Source organism: Athene noctua, chromosome Z (genome assembly GCF_965140245.1).
Source record: "Athene noctua chromosome Z, bAthNoc1.hap1.1, whole genome shotgun sequence".
Lineage (NCBI taxonomy): Eukaryota > Metazoa > Chordata > Aves > Strigiformes > Strigidae > Athene > Athene noctua.
Window position 1 is genome coordinate 34,212,976 of NC_134077.1, and position 22,754 is coordinate 34,235,729.

A 22,754-nucleotide genomic window follows, 5' to 3' on the forward strand; every position below is an offset into this window, starting at 1 on the left:
CTTTCTCTTAACAAGTTTTGAGGAGAATGATTACTTTTTTCCTTCATTTAAAACACTACATGATATGCTAATGTTCACAAGTAATGCTCTGCTGCTGGTTTATAAAAGTGATTTGAGAGAGCTGGTGTATCTAACCAAGTTCACAATGTTCAGTGTAAATACAAGGAGAAAGTTTCCAAATCTGCCTGTACTTAGGCTGTTTCCTCTACCTGCTGATACTCTTTTCATGGGGCTTCAGATACTAAAAAGTGTATTTTGATTTTTTTTTTTATATATTCTGCCAAATCGGTTCTTCCAAACATACTTGCTTTTTGTCTTTTAGATTTGAGTGCCATGTTTAAAATAAAAACCATCTTATCTGTTGGTTGGACAAATGATGTACTTTCCTTTCTAGAGATAGCAAGAGGTTAGATACAAGAGAGTCTAACGCTATGGTAGGAAATTTTTTTGAATTTATCTTAAATTTAGGTTAAAAAGATAAAGGTCTTTGTTGTACAGATGGGTCCACATTAAACTCGTTGAAAGATTTCCAGTTTAGAATTAATGTAGATGCTATTTTTAGGGACTGCAAATCTGTTTGAGGCATAATTGAAGGCGTTTTACCAGACCTTTTTTTTTCAAGATTCACTGCAGTACTGCATCTTGCATGCACTCCTGTCTCTTAGCGTACTGATCTCTAGTGACTTGGCTGATGTAGGCCTACAGATGTTAAAGGAATAATTAGACCTGTATCGGTGAGGTTTGCCAGAATATATTTTTTAACTACCCTTCCTCTGGTAAGTCACAATGTTTTTAACAATTAATGTGTAGCATTACCAATCCTAAGCGCTGAAAAAGTGAGCTGGAGTCAAAAAGTGAGACTAAAAAAAGGGGATTATTGTTAGTTGCTTTTCTTGTTTTCCTGTTTGTTTTGTTGTGGTGATATAGTCTAGTTACATTTTAAAACAGCTATGAGACTGACACCGGAGAGCTGACACCTTGCTATCCCAGAAGGAAGGAAGCCTACTTGTCACTGTGCATACAGTGACCAAGATACACAATTTTTAGATGAGTATAACGAGGCTGCCTTTGGCTGTACAAGAAATGCAGACTTTCATGTGAGGGTCTGTGAACACTGGATAAAAAATAATTTTTTTTTGAAAGAAAAATTTTGTTGCCACACAGTTTAGCACCTACCACTGTACTCATAAAGAAAATTATTCAGGTTGCTGCAAACCTGCCTCAACCCAGAAGTCATTCCGCAGCCTAAAACTGGAATCCTTTTTCCGCTCCCTGATGAGTCAATTTTTTAATTGCATGCAGTAATTAAAACTGTAGTATTTTTGGGTTTAGTTTAAAAACTCCTCACAGAGTCATTACCTCAAAACAGCACGTTTTACCGTCAAGTCTGAAAATGCACCATGATTTAATAGTTTATTGTACATTTGTATACATGAAGGCCACTCTGTAAGTCTTTTGCCAGTATTGCAGTAAATGGAACTGAAAAACAGCAGTAGAGCTGTAAAAAAATTACGCTTGAAATATAGTCTCCACAATGCGGCATAGGTTGACAGGAAAATGTAACTTTTATTCTTCCTGTATTGTTGTAAGCATGTAGCAGGGTCCCAGTTCTTTTCCATTTCGTCCTAACAGTACTGTTTGATCTCTGTGCCTGCACCCTAAACAGTAACAGCTGTGGAGAGGCAACCAAAACATATGAAACCATTTTTTTCCCCTCTAACAAAGCTAGCTGTCAGAACTAGAGAAGTAGCTTCCTCTGGTGGGGTGCAGCATGTCTGCACTATGGAGGTAAAATGGGGCTTTTCCTGAAGCTCCCGCACTGTGTGCCACTTCTCTTTCTTGTCAGTATCTTCAAGAAAGACAACCTGAAACACTTTTGTAATATATGATGGGATTAGACATCTCAAAAACAGAGCTTTTAGACTCTAGCAGGTAGTGTCTAACAGCCAACAGTGAAGCTGGTAAACCTTAGCCTGAGATTGCATATGCAGGTGAGCTCCACTGAAAGCCACAGTGACCCTCCGTGGCTGTGGAGGAAATCCCCCTCTAGAGAGAGTGCATGGACAACTTCTCTGGGAGTGGAGAGCTGAAGCCTGCCAGAGCTCCTGCTGCACAGCACCACTTTCATTGCCTGGTCTGTGTGGCAGAACACGGAGTAACCAAATGGCTTGGCAGGCTGCACTGAGGCACGTTAATCCCAGCAAAAAAGCCTGCATGTGTGTGGGTGTGTGTTTGGGGGAAGCTGGTTTTAACCTGAGGCAGAACTGGGGAACTGACTCATCATGCAGCCCTACAAATACTTGTTCCGGAAGAGACCAGGCCAAGAATGTGCAGAGAGCAATGAAATGAGATGATTGCTGCTTTTTTTTTTTTTTTTTTTTTTTTTTTTTCAGGAGTCTAGCTTTGTGCTGAGTTATCATGTACTCTGTAGGACTCACTTCACTGGTGGGCAAAATGGCATGTGCTCCTTTCATTGCCTCAGTCTCCATTTTCTTTGAAGAAATGAAGGTAGAACCCTTTGTACTACTGTCATGTCTGTTGTCCTCTTATGTGTCCCTGCACAGACAGTGAGTCCCCCTTGCTATCCTTCATGAATTTGTCTGCTCCCATCTTCTAGGTATGCAGAATACTGAGAGAGGACATGGTAGACTTACACTGCAGCAGTTGTGTAAGTGCATTTGGCAGGAAGATGTTTTCAGTATCTGCAAATGCATGACTCTGCTATTGGAGTCAGTAAGGGGGAAGAAAGTCATAAGACAGAAGGCTTTTAACTGATAGATGAAAATGTAGAAGAGAAAACGATAAAGCAAATACAAATACACAGGTACTTGTTTCACTGAAATGATGCAAGATGTCATGGGAGGCAGCCTGCCAAGATGAGTCTGAAATGAAGATGACAGAGAGGCACCAGACTGAGAAGTCTGTGGTGCAATGGAGTGTTGATCCCACAGGGGTGTCTGGATAGATAGCTAGAAGTAAATTATTTTTGAATTGCCACAACCTGGTGTAACAAGTTGGGCACACAAAATCCAGTCTTCCCTAACTACAACATAAGCACTGTGCTTAATGGAGGCTAATCTGTCTTAAACTTAAAACAATTTATACAAGACTCATCAGGTAGACCTTGTAAATTGCAGGATTTGAGTGATCACATGAGACTAGAGCAATAAAATCTGACATTTCTTTCTTTGTTTCTGGCTTCTACATCTAGACTCAGCTAAAAACAAAACCACAAACAAAAAAAACACAAAACCACCCCAAACTCATTAATGGTGTACTTCTAATATGCTTATTCTGTGAGTACTATATGTGTGAATTAACTCTATCGATGGTTTGTTATGCTAGACGTAATTCAGGAGTGTATAACAGTGTCTTCTTGGAAAAGAGATGATTTTTTGTTGAAGTGAGTCACATGCTTTAAGTGAAAGAACTCAACTTGGCAAATTACTAAAACTAGACCAGTGTCTGTTACTATCAGGTAACAGGATAAAATAACCACACTGAATCTGGAGTTCAATTTGATTGATAATATGCACACAGTCAAAATTGAGCTGGTACTCTGATACTGTAGCTACATAGCTGATATGAGCCCTGGGCTACTAGAGAGCATGGCAGCCTCTGGCCTTCCCCATTGACATCACCAACTGCGGAGTTGTTTGGGACAGATTTGGCTAAAAATGAAGTTTTTACTTGGCTGCCCATCTATCTGCATATTGTAATGATGGTCCACAGCAGGCCATTTGCACTGCTGAACAGACATCTGTTTTTAAAATAACTGAGCTGGATGTTTACCATCCAGTCTGTTGCAACCTGTTCTAGTGACTGCTTTTACCTCTGATTTGTGGAACTACTGTATATAGTTGATGCTTTTTTAAAGTCCTCTACAGTTAGTGTGTAAGCACCATATAAAATTCTTTGTGATGTGTCATTATGACACATAGCTATCATGGAATTTAGTCAAATCAGTATTCAAAAAAACTTACAAAAACATCTCCTTCCTTTTAAAATGTGTAAGTGTAGCCTTAGGATGCTCCTTCCTTTGTTGAGAACCCTTCATGTTATGTGCTAATGAGACTTACTTGCTTTTGCAACATAAATAACCATTACAAGAAGACTATCCTAAAGTTGGCTGTACTGTCAGTGCCTCTTATTCTGTATCTTTCTTACTTATTGATGGAGATTGCATTTTGAATATTGGAGTGATTGATTCATGACTCAACACAATGAAGAATAAAATGTTCTTGGCTTGAAGTAACTAGCATGTATCATGTATCTCCTAAGGTTAATTGTGTAGAGCATTACACCAGGATAATGCCTAATAATTTACAGAATATCTTAAAAGAATGTCTAATTAGGGTGGGATTCACATGTTGAAAAGAATATAGTTACAAATGAATAAAAAACTTGTCTATTCAGATACTCTACATTGCTTACTGTACTTGTTCTTGAATAAGGAGTATTTGCTTACTATTGAAATAGTGTGTAGGTAGCAAAGGAAGGAGACAGCTTTGGCCCTTTCATTTAGCAGGGACATGTGTTTTGCCAATTATTAGGCCTAGCATAAAGGACACAGCCAGCATAAAGATAAACCAATAACCAAATTGTATTTGATACAAAAGGGTCAGTACATGGGTGAGTGCTGGGGGTACAAACAAGTCAGTCAGATTGTACATAATTGACATCAATCCCACTGACCCCAACAACGACACCGCAGGACCAACAGTGGGTGGAATAAATGGTGAAACGCAGTTTCCCATAGAAGGGACAGGAAACAACTGAGTCAACAAACCAAACACATAAGACCAAGGAAGCCACATACTGAATCTCTACACAGCCCGCATTTACAAAGGCCAGACCTGACTGGAGCCCAGTCCCAGGGAGGCAGGAGGTCCTTCCCCAACAGGGAACTCTGCACAGGGCATCCACCTCACAGACAGACACTGCCCCTGCCTGCAAGTGGTCCCAGCTTTTATCCCTAAGTGGGACACCTGACCCTTGTTTACTTAATGCAGACCCTGGGGCTCATTTACCTCATGGCTCTCCCTGCCAGGCCGGCCGCACCCTGGAGGGAAGCCTAAGGGCAAACTCACCCCCCCTTGTGAAGGGCTGTGGGAATCACCCATATGTCAACCTTAATTTGGGGCTTGGGGTTGAAACCCCAGCATTTTAGACATGTTAGACTGGATTTCCACTGGCAGCTTCAACTGAGGAACATATTTCCCACTCAGAAGCAGAATATTTGTAAAATACTTCGCCTTTCCTCAACTTCAGGTAAAACTTTTATTCACTCATGGCCCTGTTATATCCTGTTTTTTCCTTCCTTCCCTCCCACTAAATGGGATTGGGACCGGAGCCATTGCTAACAGATGTGGTTCATGCCCTTCCAGAGCTGACGTGGCTGTTACCTTAACGGGTGTGGTACAGGTCTGCCACGTGAGCTTGTCTCACACTGCCTACCTAGATCAGATTATTGTAGAAGGAGGGCAAATGTGCTGTTTCCTACAGTGTGCAAGAAAACACCACATATGGATTTAATGCTGCGTGTCAGCTGGTTAAATCAGATGGGGTTTTGGCTCCTTGTAGTACTTGTGACTTGGCTTGTGACTCTGATCATGAAAGTGTCTTTTCATGTATTTCCTTCAAGACAGCACCTTAAGGAACTACAGCAGCAGATGGTGAACATTCAAAGGGAGCACACCCATGGCACTGCATTTAGGAACTCTTAAAGGCCATCCATTTTTACAAGGAGAGAGGAAAACAGTGTGCATCATTAACACAGTGATACGCCATCTGCCCTTTGCCATAAAATCGGAGATTCTAGGCTTTTTTTATGAAAACCGATTTTCATGATTGCTAAGATGACTTGATAATGTTGAAGAATGCTTCCTTAAATCCGTGGATGGCTTCAGACGATGACTGGAAGACAGCAAGACTGTTAGTGTTTTCACTGCAAAGCATTCTTTCACAAATGCCAAGCTAACATGCTTACTGTCTTAAAATAAGTCTTTCTCTGTATGCCTCTAAGAGATAAGTTGTCAACAGAACCAGAGAAATTCACACAATGAACCCCTCAGCAAGTTTTCCTTATCACTGAGAAACTTTGCAATTGTTTCCTTTCTCTCCTCTGCCTGTCCACCACTCTAAATTCCCTACCAGTCACTTGTACTTTTTCCTTCCCTCTAGAAGTACAGCTTCACACCTTGAAAATAGATCAATAGCTCTCCCTTACCTCCTGTTTTGTTTGGGGATTTATTTGTAGGGCCCCCTCACTGGCAGTATTAGAGTACCTGAGAGGTGTGGCCATAGAAAAAATGTGGTTTATAGTGGGAGGTCAGGAGCAGCAGAAGTTGACGCTGTCTTTGAGCAGACTGCCTGGACTACCATTTCCAAACACTGTGTTGTTAGGAACAGTAGTAAGCAGACCTGCTGCTGTCTGCCTGTGGAAAACCTGTTCTTCTAGTCATGCTGATGCAGTACCTCAGTAACAGCACGTTACTGTGCATGATGGGGTATGACAAGGGCTGTTGCTCTTCCCATTGCAGAGCCCTGCTAGCTAGCCACAGACTCTAATGGAAATAATGCATAAATTGTCTGATCCTCATATTGCATTTCAGAGTAATTCAGTGCTGTAGCTATGCCAGTTCTCTGTGCGTGTGGTGGGTTTGCCAGCACTTTTGCCAAAACATAAGGCATGTCACACAATTGATTTTTTTTTGTTTTTTTCCTTAATTTACAGAACTAGGAAGTGACAGAGTCTGAACAGTTTCTCAATTCACAAACCAGGAAATGTGCTAACAGCCAGCCATCTATCTTATTTCTATTTTGTTAACCTCCCTAACTCTTAATCTTTTTTACAGACTAAAAGAAAACTTCACACCCTTGATATATCCTGCAGATTGTGCTTTAGTGACAGTACAGCTGATATTACAGCTGATATTAAAGGAATAAGTTACAAAATAATTAAAACTACATTCATTAAACTGAGTCTACAATCTTAATGCTACTGCATGAGTGGAGAGGACAAATGCTTTTTAATACTCTTAAGCTTCACATTATCAGGCTTATAGTTGCTAGCATATCCTTCTAAAAGTTCTTAGAGTGCTAATCCGGAATTTAGCAAGTCCAGAGTCTCCATTTCACTACTTCTACTGAAGGAAGCACATGTGCATCTTTCTTTCAACTTCCTTTTTTTTTAGAACTGTTGAACTTGGAACTGCATACTCCTAGCAGATGGAGAACAAAAACCCAGTTAGTCATTATGCAGGAAGCCCAAGACTTTACTAGAGGTTACTCCACCCTGTTCTTAATACTCTAGTCTACATGAGAATTTGCAAGTCCTGTAGCAATGGATCTGTAGAGCAAAACAACGGGTGATGCAGATACATAGGCCTCACTGTATGGGGCGGTGAGTACTGGATTTCATCTGTTTCTGTAGACCAGCTGCTTGTTAGTTAGAGCAAATCTTACACCTTTTCAAAGAAGAATCCAGCACATGTACAGTATGACTAAAGATATTTTAGATTAACTTTAAAATACCAAACTAGATTTAATATTTTTATCTAGATGCTGTTTGCGACAGGAGGTGCAGGTCTGTTTTCCTGGTAGGAAAGACATCAGATTCTGTAAAGCTTCATTTAAGATGCTATTTGTTAGAGCTAACACTATAAAGAAACAGAGAATATTACAGACAGTCTTATATCCCTGTAGATGCTGGGAATCCAAGTGGTGCAGCACTGAATGGGCCTCCAATCCACACACAGCACACTGTGCAGACCTTATCTGTAGACAAGGTTACCCCATTTTGATAATTTAAGATGTTGTAGGATTTGTCTTTCAAGACAAAAACTATGTTCATCATTCCTGCTGTCAAAGAGGGAGGATGTTCACTGCTGGATGCAGGCAAGGCCACGCAGGTGGTGTAATCACTGGTACCCTCTGGGATCCTTTGTTTCCAGTGACCTTGCTGAATTTATCCTGTGACCAGGGAATTTGTGCAGCACAGTGCAGGCCTGAAAAGCCAGGCTTATGTGCAGCACAGGCCTGGGCTTACTCAGGTTAACTGTTATATAGATCACTAATGCTTCAATGTACGGTGGTCTTCTGGTCAGGATTATCACAATGCATCCAGAACTGGAACTGGTCAGAGTTTATCCCCTCTCTTCCCTGTCCCATAAACTGCCTGATGAACAAGGTCAGGATGATCACATTTTTTGTTTGAGGGTTTTTTTTGCGATCAGAGAGCTAGAAATACTTGGAGTATCTTTTCTTTTCGAAGTCTGACATGTAGGGAAAAGCTTTGCTGTTCAAAGATCTTGGGCATATTGTCTATATGATAGATAACTACTTAGTTCTCTTTAGAGCATGTAGAGAAATTATGAGAATTCACATGTAACAACAAATCTGAGTCATTAAAACTTCACCGTTACATATGAGACCAATGCTGATCTGCTTACCTGTTTTGTTTTCCTTGCAGAATCAAGGCCATTGAGAGTCCCAACAAAGATGATGACACTCAGTGGCTGACTTACTGGGTTGTGTATGGTGTTTTCAGCATAGCAGAATTCTTCTCTGATATCTTTCTGTCCTGGTTCCCTTTCTACTATATGCTGAAGGTATGTTAGTTCATGTGACCCCTCTCCTTAATTGAGACCTTTAATATAACTGATTTAATGTCTTCAAGAGTGAATAGATGACAACGGATGCCTTTGGAATCATTCCTGGGTCACACCTTATTTTTAGATGCTAGATACGTGTAATTTAGCACTATGAAAGTGATCTGTTTACAGTGGGTGGTTTTGTGAGGCAAGAGGAGAAGTTAGGATGGGTGGCAGGGAGAGGTCTGTCATGTTTTAGGAAAAAAGATTGGTGTAGCTGTGTCAGAAAAAGCGGGATAAAAGAATATATCGACACCAATTTGATGTAGATAAGCAGACACTCCTTTACTAATGGCTGGGTGCACAGGGGAGTTGTCTCACCAACAACACACACCTAACTCATGTAACATGCTGATTATATGGTATACAGTAATACATATTAATCAACTTCTCATACATAAACATTATATTTCCTGTAACTCGTTTTCATATTCCCACCTCTTTCCAGTCCTGTAACTCATTTTCATATTCCCACCTCTTTCCAGTCATGGTGCACTTCAGTCCTGAAATGAGTCGGGGGGGGCTGCTTTTGTGACCACCACAGACTACTGACTCGAAAGACCCCCCAGTGCCCCTGACTCAAGGGCTTTGGCTCACGTTGCAATTTTTACATGCTTCGAGGCCCTTTCACAATACAACTTTTAAAACACCTGGTCTACAGGGCTATAAATCATCCTCACCAAACAGTCTAACAATGGTACCTCGTCTAGCAGCATAACTGGTTGTATGGTTACTTTAAACTAAATATAACAGCTCTATGACTACTTAAAACTTTACACCACTATCTTTTATAAAAAACGATATTTCTGTGAGATTCCATTTAATTGATTAGTCCTAATCATTCCTTATCAAAATCACCAAAAATCATCAACTCAATAACAAATCAGTAACAATCAGTAACAGCTGTACTATGGAAAGACAGTTCTTTGTCTTGCTGTTCAGACAAATTGGAGCAAAATGACAGCACATGGTAAACCCTAATGAGTGGCTCTGGTTTTGCTTTAAGTGCGTTAGTGGAAGTGGAGAGTAAAATCACAAAGGCAGCAAAAGGAATTACTCATATCTGCTATTGGGAGCAAAGAAGGAAGTTGCAACATAAGACAGAGGAGCTTGTTGCTAAAATGCATTTGTTAGTGGGTTGGACTACAAACAATTATTTGCTTAATGTTCGAATCTTTGTCAACTAAGGTGTGAGTGTATTGTCAATCAACTTTAACGTGTTAAATTCTTCCATGATATAGCCAATCACCATGTATGCCCTTGAGTAGAAGACATTCTTGCTTGCTGGAGAGTCATTTGTTTAGCTTAAAGAACTTTTACCTATTTTCTGTTTTGATACGCTGTTCTATTCCTTCTCTTTCACTTTGTTAGCCTGGTTTAGCCCCACCAAAGTTCTTGAAAGGATGTGCTTGCCAGCTGTTGTGGTGGGGTCGTTTAAAATTTTAACTGTAAGGTTTGATGTTGCCAAATGCTTTTTCCAGGAAATGCCATATTGTAAAGACAAAAACTGGCTTGGACAGCTTCATTACACTTCTGCATTGTTCCTTTTGAACCTTTAACAGGCGTTAACTGTGCAATCGTTTGGGCACTTATTTCCCTGGCTCTCTAAGAAAAAGCACATACTGAAAATACTGCTTCAGACTAAAAATACTCTGGTCTGTCTCACAAAGTTGTGGTTTTTTTTTTTCTTAATCAAAAATTAAAATATGTTTCCATTTTAAGCTTAATGGTTTTATAGAGTTTTAAAGATGAATTTGGTAATTTTGAAGTTCAGCATGGGTAACATATTTGTGAAAGTTTTACTGTTTTAATTTATTAAGACCAAGCCAAATAGTGATCAGAGCACAAGCTCATCTAATCCGACTAGAATCCAAAAGGATTTCTTATGGCACTTGGGAGAATCTGTTCTTAACCAATTACACAGTTATTTCACATCCCTAACTTTGCGTTATAGTTTAGCAAGATTATGACTTTACCCATTGTCTGTGGTGATGTATACTTACAGTTCTAAATTTATACACTGTATTTTCAGAGCTTCCTTTCTAACTTCTTGGTCGTAGAAAATGTGACAGTTATTTCTTCATGCCAGCACAGCACTCTTTCTAAAGAGCATGCAGTTGAAAATCAGGTTGTCCTAACAAATAAAGACCAAGCACAGGTGGCTCTGATAATACTGGATCAGAAGTACCACATATACATGTAGTGGTGGCATCAACAGAAAGATACTTTCCTCAGTTCAGCAAACACAGGGAAGCAGTTACGGTAAATGCACAGTGTTCCACAGTAGCTGCTGAAGGCACACAGAAGTCAAATATTTACTCTCTGTAGCGGGTGGTAGGAGAGGTTTATTTTTGTGATACAAAGGCAGGCAGAAGGTATTGGCTGAGAATCAGCATTGCTGACTGGGTGGAAGGGTGGAAGTTACTTCATGTGGGGAAAAGGAGGAAGCAGACAGCTTCCAACTTTCAGTCTATCCATGACTAAAACCTCTTGGAGGGCAGTTTGTGATGTCTCTTCTATGATGTTACGAAATAGAAGTCCAGATACGTCATCATGCAAATTCCAAGCTCAGTTTCATTTTTCAAACATACTAAATTTGCATATTCGCATGTATTTGAAACAGCTTGTAGCTTCCACTCCAGACTGAGTTTTCACTGCTCAATATTTCTGTATACCTCAATGTGCAGGGCTGAAACACTGATCATAGCTGCTTCCATATTCCCCTAAGTCCAGAGCCTCTGGGACCTCAAAGCTTTCAGCACACTAGGAGTTTTTATAGATGAGAGAAAAGCATGTTCAAGGACTTCTTAGAATATATTATGATATTTGCATATACTTTTGTTCTCCAATTGACAAGTGTTCTGAGATTTCTTGGGTTTTGTGGTTTTTCTGTAATGCCTACTTTTTTTTTTTTATCTGCTTTTTTTCTCTGAAGCACAGGACATGCATGCAGCTCGTGATTTCATGTGTATGTGTATCAGTTTTTCAATACTTCTGTTAATGTTTAAAGATTTCTTTGGCATTCAGGTATTAAAATACTGTAGCCAGTGAAAGTACCAGAAAGAAGCATTCTTGGTAGTGGGAAGGAGAGGAGATTCCGGACTCTACTAACAGTTCTCTCTTGAAATACTAGAATACTATTTCTGAAGAGAATTCCTAGCAGGCATGTCACAATGGGTGCATTATGCATGCTACTGCTATGAGGCACTCAGTCCAGTGAAGAAGGAGGAGCTGTCATTATGAGTATAGCAATGTGCCAAATGCGGCAGTCTGATTCTGCTTAAAGAGAGATCCTCTCCTCTTGCTCATGCACCCCGTGCAATTAATTATTGCTTTTGACTAAAGAGCTACTTGAGTTCCATTAAACGGAACACCTTGTTTTAATGACTGCAGTTGTCTGTTAGGAAGCTGTTCATATTTGTGGTTATATGAGGTGTATCTTGGGTTTTGCTAGTTTTCTGTCTGTAGAAGCTTGGAACTGGCTGTGAGCATGCTTGCTGTCACTTCCTCTGCTGTAGTGACAAACCCAGCTGTATTGGGTTTAGTGGTCCAAGTGGGTTAGACCCAGCTCAGATGTCTGCCTGAGGCAGTCACTGTATTACATGAATTCCATTCCCTCCTCTGGCTAGTCTGGAGGGTCACAAAGAATATAGTTTCGGGTTTAGGTTTTTTTTCCAGTTAACAATTTTATCACTCTGAGCTTTCTGGACCTTTTTACAAACAACTTTATTTTTAATTTTTTTTAGTTCAGTTTCAGGAAAGACAAAGGGGAAAAAATTATTATTGTTATTATAAACAAGTATTTGGATGTGGTTCTGTCTTTCTGTGGGAAATCGAAAGTATAAGGGGAAGTAGAGGAGACAAATGTCTGGCTAGGTGCAATCTGAAGGGATGCTGTAATCGAACTAGATTCTAGGAAATGCTTTTGCAGTATGCACTGTACTGGAAACCTCATAAATAAGTAAGACTGATTACATTTTTAAAATTACTTTCAGAAGCTCTAGCACATGCACTGAAACATCTTTTTGGCTGCTATAGATACTGCTGTGAAAACTGGTAAACTTCTGAAATCTAAGCTATTTAAATAACTACCACTGTATTTAAATGCAGACTTTTAAGTTCCTCATGGTTTTATTGTAGTTTAAATGCCTAGTTTGATTTTTTTGTGCCTAACTTAGGTGATTGTGTGGTGGGTTTTCTTTCAGGAGGAAGAGTTGTGGTTCTGTTGATAGTGTGTTTCCTTCTCTCTCCCTCTCCTTTCAAAAATGTGTGGACACCCTGAAACATTTAATCATGTCTAACATCAAAACAAAGCACATTTTGGCTGAGGTGGTTTTGGTTTGTTTTTTAAGAAAAGGTGGTCTAAGAAAAGCTGTTCTGCCTTTATTTTCTGGAGAGGCTTTTGACACAGAGTAAGTGCAGTTTTATCCTGTAAAATCTTTTTATATATGCTTTCAGAGCTCAAGCAAATTTAGTGATGGCATTTCCTGTCCCTTAAATGTTTTGATCTTGTTTTGCATAGCTATCTTCATATTATGTATGACAGAACTGAAGACAAATAAAAGTGCTTCTGTACTAAGGACATGTTTGTAATACATGTAATAGCTGTCTTTCTAGTCCCCTTTGTAAAATACAGAAATATTACTACCTCCCACTATGGTGTTCAGGGTTGTTTTTTTTTTCCCCTCAGAGAGCAGATTGCGCTATAAAAGCTATACCTAAACTGTGCAATCCAAAACCATTACCTTTGTCTGTGCAGCTTGGATGTGTCTTTCCTCCTTGTCACTTTTTAGCTCTGAGATGCTGTGCTGGTTTAAGCCCTGCCGGGACCAGAGAGCACGTTGCCGTTGCCCCTCCCCCACCTGCAGATAGTCGGGCTGGAAGTGAGGCACAGACCCGGGCTAAAGTAACAAGGAATTTAATACAACAGAGTGATAGAACAATCTGAACAACAACAGTAGCAATGATAACAACAATAAACAGCAATAATAGTGAACAAGACAAACGATATACAGAGAAATACTGCAAAATGGTCACGGAACAGGTTCCCGCCATCAAGCCCACCAAAGAGCAAGTAAAAAGGTTCCGCTCCTGGACCTGACGCCAGCATGGTATGAATAACCCGGCTGGAGATCCCTTCCCCCTCTCTCTCTGTTGGGGAAACCTAACCCTATCCTAGCTGAACCAGGACATAATCCACCCCTTTATTCTATACCATCTGCGTCATGTCCAGCTGCCATTTAGCAGTTAACAATAACAAAACAACAATTAACAAAGGCACAGCATAATTCACGGTGTGTTCTCACCCAGAATCAAGTCCCCCTGTGGTACGCATCGGACCTCTCCATTGTCCTGTATCACCCACCAGGTGCACCCAGGTCCTTGGGCAAAAGCAATCCCGTGGATGGGTTTGCCTTTACCTTTGCCTGGCGCAGGACTAACCCAGACCATTTTTCCCAATATATTCCTCATGCGCACCACAGGGACTTTATCCCCATCCACAGCACATGGAGGTTTTGACTGAGCCGGGCCAGCTCGACTGGCAGATCCTCTTGTGTTGACTAGCCAGGTGGCCTTTGCTAGATGCATGTCCCAGTCTTTGAAGGTCCCACCTCCCAGTGCTTTCAATGTGGTTTTTAACAGTCCATTGTAGCGCTCAATCTTCCCAGAGGCTGGTGCGTGGTAGGGGATATGGTAGACCCACTCGATGCCGTGTTCTTCTGCCCAGGCATTTATGAGGTTGTTTCGGAAGTGGGTCCCGTTGTCTGACTCAATTCTCTCTGGGGTGCCGTGTCGCCACAGGACTTGGGTTTCAAGGCCCAGGATGGTGTTCTGGGCGGTGGCGTGGGGCGCTGGGTAAGTTTCCAGCCATCCAGTGGTTACTTCCACCATTGCGAGCACGTGGCGCTTCCTGTGGCGGGTCTGTGGCAGTGTGATGTAGTCGATCTGCCAGGCCTCTCCATATCTATATTTCAGCCATCGCTCTCCATTCCACTGGGCCTTCACCCACTTGGCATGTTTGATTGCAGCACACGTCTCACATCCGTGGGTGATCTCTGCAATGGTGTCAATGGTGAGGTCCACCCCTCGATCTCGAGCCCACCTGTATGTTGCATCTCTACCTTGGTGGCCCAAGGTCTCGTGGGCCCACCAGGCTATGAACAGTTCACCTTTGCGCTGCCAGTCCAAGTCCACCTGAGCCACTCTAATCTTAGCAGCCTGGTCTGCCTGCTGGTTGTGTCGATGTTCATCAGTGGCCCGACTCTTGGGTACATGGGTATCCACATGGCGCACCTTCACAACGAGGTTCTCCACACGGGCTGCAATGTCCTGCCATACTTCAGCAGCCCAGACGGTTTTACCCTTATGTTGCCAGTTGTTCTGCTTCCATTGCTGCAACCATTTCCACAGGGTATTCGCCACTGCCCACGAGTCGGTGTAGAGGTAGAGCCTCGGCCACTTTTCCCACTCAGCAATATCCAAAGACAGCTGGACGGCTTTCACCTCTGCCAACTGGCTCGATTCACCCTGTCCCTCAGCAGCTTCAGTGACCCGTCGTGTGGGACTCCACACAGCAGCCTTCCACCGTCGATGTTTTCCCACAATGCGACAAGACCCATCAGTGAACAGGGCATAGCGCTTCTCCTCATCCGGCAGCTCGTTATATGGTGGGGTCTCCTTAGCACGTGTCACCTCCTGTTCTGGTGACATCCCGGAATCTTTGCTCTCTGGCCAGTTCGTAATCACCTCTAGTATCCCTGGCGGCTGGGGTTCCCTGTTCGAGCCCGTTGTGTTATCAACGCAACGCATTTACTCCACGTGGCATCAGTTGCATGATGCGTGGAGGAGGCCTTTCCTTTGAACATCCACCCCAGCACCGGCAGTCGGGGTGCCAGGAGGAGCTGTGTTTCAGTGCCGACCACTTCTGAGGCAGCCCAAACTCCTTCGTACGCTGCCAGGATCTCCTTCTCAGTTGGTGTATAATTAGCTTCAGAGCCTTTGTATCCCCGGCTCCAAAAGACTAGAGGTCGGCCTCGGGTTTCCCCAGGTGCTCTCTGCCAGAGGCTCCAGGTAGGGCCATTCTCCCCGGCTGCGGTGTAGAGCATGTTCTTAACCTCCTGCCTTTCCCGGACTGGCCCGAGGGCTACTGCTTGGGCAATCTCCTGCTTAATCTGTTCTAAGGATTGTTGTTGCTCAGGGCCCCATTCAAAATTGTTCATCTTACGGGTTACGTGGTAGAGAGGGCTCACAATCAGGCTGTAGTTCGGGATGTGCATCCTCCAGAACCCCACAGCGCCCAGGAAAGACTGAGTCTCCTTTTTAGAGGTTGGTGGGGCCATGGCTGTGATCTTGTTTATCACCTCCACTGGGATGTGGCGACGCCCATCTTGCCATTTTATCCGTAGGAATTGAATTTCCCTTGCAGGCCCCTTAACTTTCTTTTGCTTAATGGCAAAGCCGGCCTTCAGGAGGATTTCAATTATCTTCTTCCCTTTCTCAAAGACTTCCTCGGCTGTGTCCCCCCATACAATGATGTCATCAATGTACTGCAGGTGTTCTGGAGCCCCACCTTTCTCCAGTGCAGTATGGACCAGTCCATGGCAAATGGTGGAGCTGTGGTTCCACCCCTGGGGCAATCGATTCCAGGTGTACTGGATGCCTCTCCAAGGGAACGCAAACTGTGGCCTGCACTCTGGCGCTATCAGAATGGAGAAGAACGCGTTAGCAATGTCAATCGTGGCGTACCACTTGGCTGCCTTCGACTCCAGTTCATACTGGAGCTCGAGCATGTCCGGCACTGCAGCACTCATCGCTGGCGTAACTTCAGTCAGGCCACGGTAGCCCACAGTCAGCCTCCATTCGCCATTAGGCTTTCTCACTGGCCATATAGGGCTGCTGAAGGGTGAGTGAGTTTTGCTGGTCACCTTCTGGCTTTCTAGTTGACGGATCAGCTGACAGATGGGGACCAGGGAATCTCGGTTGGTGCGGTACTGCCGCCGGTGCACCGTCCTGGTAGCAATCGGCACTCGCTGCTCCTCAACCTTAAGCCGCCCCACCACTGAGGGATCCTCTGAGAGGCCGGGTAAGGTGGACAACTGTTCAACCTCCTCCAGGGCAGCTACACCAAAAGCCCACCGGTACCCTTTTGGGTCTCTGAAGTACCCTCTCCTGAGACAGTCTATGCCCAGGATGCACGGGGCATCTGGGCCAGTCACAATGGGGTGCTTATGCCAGTCCTTCCCAGTCAGGCTCACTTCAGCTTCCAGTAGGGTCAGCTGTTGGGATCCCCCTGTCACTCCGGAGATGCAGATGGATTCAACCCCACTGCAGCTCGATGGCATCAGGGTGCACTGTGCGCCAGTGTCCACCAAAGCCTTATACTCTTGTGGGTCTGATGTGCCAGGCCATCGGATCCACACTGTCCAGTAAATCCGATTATCCCTTTCCTCCACCTGGCTGGAGGCAGGGCCCCTCTAATCCTGCTCATCATCACTCACTTCTTGTAAGAATGATTCACTGGTCCCCTCAAGAGGGTTCAGACATAACGTTGGCCATTCTATTCTGTCTGGGGGATTTCTGACTGGACACTGGAGCTGCGCTTTTCTTGCAGGACTCACCTTTCGTGATGGTCTTCCCTTTCAGCTGCTCTACTCATGCAGCTAGGGCGGCAGTGGGCTGTCCATCCCACCTCCTCATGTTTTCTCCATGGTTGTGGAGGAAAAACCACAGTGTGCCTCGTGGTGTGTGCCTTCTGCTGCCTTTCTCTTGGGTGAGGAAACGTTTACTTCTAATGGCTGAGACATCAGCCCGTGCAGGTGGAATGTAGGACATGTCCTCTTCCATTTTCTGGATCCTCTGAGACAGTTCCTCCACAGCTGAGACCCAGGAATGTTGAGATGAAGGGAGATTTTCCTCCTATTGCCAGAGCTTGCCAACCACTCCATCCACTGTCAGAGTGTGGGTGTCTGTCCACCAGGACACTATTGCCAATGCTTTCGAGTGTGCTTCTGGTGCACTCTTCAGGAACTTTCGCCACATCAGGTGTGTGCAAGGGGCCTGATCTGGGTCCATGGGTGACTGCTCATCATTCAGATCACCACAGATCATCTCAAACGCAGCCAGTTCCCTGAGGTTCTGGATGCCTTTCTCAGTGCTGGTCCATTTGCCTAGCTGACATAGGATGTCATCCTTGTAGGGGTGCCTCTCCCTTACACTGAGCAGGAGTCGCCCCCAAAGGCTGAGGGTTTGAGTCTGTTTCCCTATTCCCCTATCAATGCCAGCATCCTTAGCCAAAGATCCCAGCTGCTTGGCCTCTCTCCCCTCCATCTCAAAAGCACTGGCTCCATTGTCCCAGCATCGGAGCAGCCAGGTGCAAATCTGCTCGCCTCCCAGGCGGCCAAAATCTCTCCGCATATCTCGCAGCTCAGTCGGGGACAGAGATCGGAGGATCACCTCTGGCCCTTCCTCCTGTTCCCATGCTGGGCCTGGCTCATCCCCATCCCCCACTTTGTGAGCTGACTTTCTGGTATTTTTTGTTTTCTGTATCGGGGCGACTGATACCGGCACTGGCTGGCTCTCTGGCTCAGCTGCTGTGCTGGTGGAGGCAACTGAAACCGGCTCTGCCTGTCCCCTTGGTTCAGATATTGTTTCAGCTTCTGTGGCCTTTTCTCTCCCTTGAGGACAGTGGGTGGTATTAAAGAGGACACGGTAGGCATGGGCAAGTCCCCAACACATTGCAGAGAGTTGTGTCTCCTGAGTTTTGCCAGTTTGGTAACACACCCTTTCTAAGCACTCCATCAGCTTATCAGGGCTCTGCATTTGTTCGGGAGTGAAATTCCAAAGCACTGGAGGTGCCCACCGACTCAGGCCTTTGCCCATCTTTTCCCACACCCCTTGCCACTCACTATTATCTGACCTCGGGGCAGGTTTCCGGGCACTGCTATTGTTAGAGAAGTGCCGCATGGCCAACACCAAAATCAGGCAGGCATTCAGAAAGCATTGTGCCGCAATCACACTGGCCTGCAGGCTCCAAGGATAATTGAAACTCCCAAAACCTGAGAGGATCTCTTCCCCTGGCTCACCCACAGAGGGGGTGAAACCCCTAACAAAAGCCCAAATGGCAAACAGGTACCGGCCTGCCCACCCCCCCAGCAATACAAAGGCAGCATAAGCGTTCAATAGCCCGTATAACAACATAAGACCCTTTATACATTTTCCACCGATAACAAACGCCACCACAGGGATCATACACTGGATATAAGGAGTAATCCAGCCCTACCGTGCAAACAAGTGAGCCAGCATTGCAAACATTTTCTTATCAAACAAATACAAACAGAAAAAATTACACTCTGGTCAGGGTCTTTCCCTTTTTATTCTTATTTCGAGCCCCACACTGGGCGCCAATTAAGGCTGTGCTGGTTTAAGCCCTGCCGGGACTGGAGAGCACGTTGCCGTTGCCCCTCCCCACCCTCAGCTGGTCGGGCTGGAAGTGAGGCACAAACCCCGGGTTAAAATAAGAAGAAATTTAATACAACAGTGTGATAAAACAATCTGAACAACAACAGTAGCAATGATAACAACAATAAACAGCAATAACAGTGAACAAGAGAAATGATATACAGAGAAATACTGCTAAATGGTCACGGAACAGGTTCCCGCCATCAAGCCCATCAAAGAGCAAGTAAAAAGGTTCCACCCGTGGACCTGACGCCAGCATGGTATGAATAACCCAGTTGGAGATCCCTTCCCCTTCTCTCTTTGCTTGGGAAACCTAACCCTATCCTAGCTGAACCAGGATCCCTAACCCTATCCTAGCTGAACCAGGACAGATGCACAGTCCTATTCTTTCCCCTGCTGCATTTTCAAAGCAGAGATGACAGGGATATGTTTTGGCTGGATTTAAGTGGTTTAGGGTTCTAGACCTTCCTGTGCCGCATAGTTCAGAAGTAGCCAGAGAGACTTAACATTTTGTTTAAATCAGGTTTTAGACTTCTATAATAAAAAAGAAAAAGTACATACAATCTTGATATATCTGTTACCAGATTAGCTTTACTGCTACAGTGTTTCTCCTTTATCCTATAAGTATCCATGAAATTATTCCAATATAAATATTCACTGTATGTAACTATACTGATGTGCATACTTGCATACTTTTTGGACTGTGACCATACAAAATAAAGGGGATGATGTACTGTTTTAAATACGCTCAAATCTCTGGCAGAGTTAGGAAGGCACTCTACACCTTGTCTTCTACTTGTTTCTCCTACTGAAGCAGATGTTCTTGTTCCTTATAGTGTGGCTTCCTGTTGTGGTGCATGGCTCCAAGTCCTTCTAATGGAGCAGAGTTTCTCTATCATCGAATTATCCGGCCTTTTTTCCTGAAGCATGAAGCTCAACTTGACAGTGTTGTTAAAGACCTGAAAGACAAGGCTGCAGAGACTGCAGATACCATCACTAAAGAAGGTGAGGAAAAGACCATTCACTAATAACGTCTAGTAGGAGGAATTTCCCTGGGCAGCTCGTAATATTACAGTTAATCATCATATGGGGGGAAAAAAATTTTTAGACTATGAAAATTGTAATGCAGAAATTATATTTGGATGAAGGTGCGAGGAAAAGAGGATTGCAGTGGATCTTACTTTCTAGGAGTGCAGTTACTCTAGAATGAGTGCAAGCTGTATGAGTGGAAGAAATGGCTAATTATTGTGTGTGTCTTCCCACCACACATATCACGATAAACATTCTCTCTAGAGGCAGGTCCAAACAAGATCTCACAAGATATCTTTCAGAAATATAGTTATTGTTTCAGTGTATTGTTGTATCTCCTAAAATATTGTCTCAAATACCTGGTCATATAGAAGGGCTGCCAACTGTGTAGGAAGGAAGGCAAATCCTTTAACTCGAGTAAACAGCAAAATGTGAAATGAAATTTTCCCATCTTTAATTTTTTTTAGTAATTTTCTTTCCTCTGGAGATCAAAGAATTTTGAGCCCACTCTTAAAAGAAATTACTTCGGTTTTATTTGGTTAGAATAAATGCTTTCAGAGCCTGTAAATTGCTTAATTTTTCCTTTTATTTTCTTGTATTCTGTAGTGGACCTTTGTACTCTAAAACATCTGATGACAGCTTTATGAGTAAGAGAAAGAAATGTATTAAGTAGCTAAAATAAAGGTTTATTTAAATTTCATTTGAAAGGAAACTTATTTGTAAGATATTTCAAAGCACCTTAAGTCTCCTTTCCCCAAAATAATGCATGCAGTCTCCTTTCCTTTTACCAGCTTAAGCAGTTTTCCTGTCAGAATCTAAATGATCTGCCTTTCCCAACTATGCTTGGAAATTTTGGTACATGACCTTTCCTGAATCATTATTATTAGACAATTATCTTAAATAATGTTCTCCATGTTGCACTTGGGATTTTTCTGACCTCATTCCATCACTTACTCTTTCTTTTTCCTATTTTTACACATAAAGATTTACACATGCATATATTTTTCAAGAAATCATGCACATGCATATGTGCATACACACACACAGAGCATTATTCCAGTCCTATTTCAATAGTTTGGTAGTTTATTTCTTGCAGTAAACCTGTATGTCGCAAACACTGTGACCAGCTCTAATTCATTGATATTATGAGTTGTAAGTCAGTCTGTGCTGTTTCTTGTGCTTCTTGCTTATGGTTTATTTTTAAAAATCTTTATATGATCGGTTTTATCACTATCTGTGTGTATGTGTATACAAAAGCTATGATTTTCTTTTGTGATGTTTCTTTTGTGACCTAAAAGGAAAATTACTTTTTTTATGCAGCTCAAGAACACCAAATAAGCCACTTCATTCTGTAGGCCTCTAAGATTAAACTTGCTTTTATTTTTCTGCAGCCAAGAAAGCAACAGTGAACTTACTGGGTGAAGAAAAGAAGAGCACTTAAATTATTAACTGGATAAAGTTTCCCTACTGCCTCCTTTATAAAGCTTGATGTTACTGGGAACTGTGGTATAGTTTTAATAATATTGCCTTGGAAACATTTTGATATATTAAAGGAATGTGTTGTAAGTTTGCTTACTACTCTGCTGTGTCTATAGAAAGTAAGCATTTTTATTTAAAAACAATGCAGTGGGTGGTGTCTGAAGCTTAATGAAAATATTCATTTTCATGCAGAAGAAATCTTCTAGTAATCTCTTTCTGCAGTAACATAAATAAAAAGTATATATCCGACAGGCTCTGCACTTTAGTTGTCTCTTTGTGTATATAATTACTCTTAACACTTTGATTGTGTTGTGTCTGGTAACATGAAGCTATTGTAAAAGAAAAACACCAGTCTGAACAGATCTTGAATATACAGGGAATTGTTTGTGAGAGATGGCATAATGATGTATTCCCTACCAGTAAGGTTGTAAATGATGAAATTACATATTCTATGCACCTGATGATAGAGATTATTCACTATTGCATGTTTTGTTGTAACACAATATTTGATACAGTGTGTGTATTCTTAAATGGATAGATACGAAATATAGGAGAGTAACTTCATTCAGGTGATCAATCTTACATTAGCATGAAGTAATCTGACAGAAATTGATGCATTAAATTGCACAAGATTAGCACAAGATGATGAAAGTACAACTCTTTATCTCTTCTTGCTAAATAAAGTTGTCATCCAAAATTGTTAACAGAGCCTTTTAAGATCACACTCAAAAGCACAAACCACCTTTCACTAAGGAGGAATACCATTACACACACTTTTTCTTAAAGTCCTCTTGAAATATTAACTGCCTTGGGTGTCAGTCCCCAGAACTACATTGTTAATGGGATGGACTACATCCTCCATGAGCTTTTTTTGCTCATAAAAATCTGGAATTCCTTCTGACTGTACTAAGAGCAACTTTGCAAAAGCACTAAAACTTCCTGAATAGAAATGCTGTTGTTACTCGATTATGTTCTGACCAATCAGTAAGAATGCAACCAAAGTTGTTAAGAGAATAAAGGCTTTTTTGCAATCAATGGAAAAGATTTTTTTTTTTTTTTTGGTCTGTATCTGTATTTACTCTTTCACACCACAGTATTTTCAACAAATTCATCATGAATTACTGAAATCTCCCT

At 42.5% G+C, this 22,754-nt stretch overlaps 1 protein-coding gene across 1 annotated transcript in view; it reads left to right on the forward strand.

The window, feature by feature from the left end:
* Positions 1-22,662, forward strand: part of REEP5 (receptor accessory protein 5) — a 28,269-nt gene extending 5,607 nt beyond the window's left edge. The window contains exons 3-5 of the mRNA XM_074933279.1: positions 8,474-8,612; positions 19,949-20,117; positions 21,533-22,662. Of these exons, the coding sequence (XP_074789380.1) occupies positions 8,474-8,612; positions 19,949-20,117; positions 21,533-21,582 (358 nt within the window). The 3' untranslated portion in view covers positions 21,583-22,662. The remainder of the gene's footprint in view (positions 1-8,473; positions 8,613-19,948; positions 20,118-21,532) is intronic.
* The last annotated feature ends 92 nt before the right edge of the window (positions 22,663-22,754 follow it).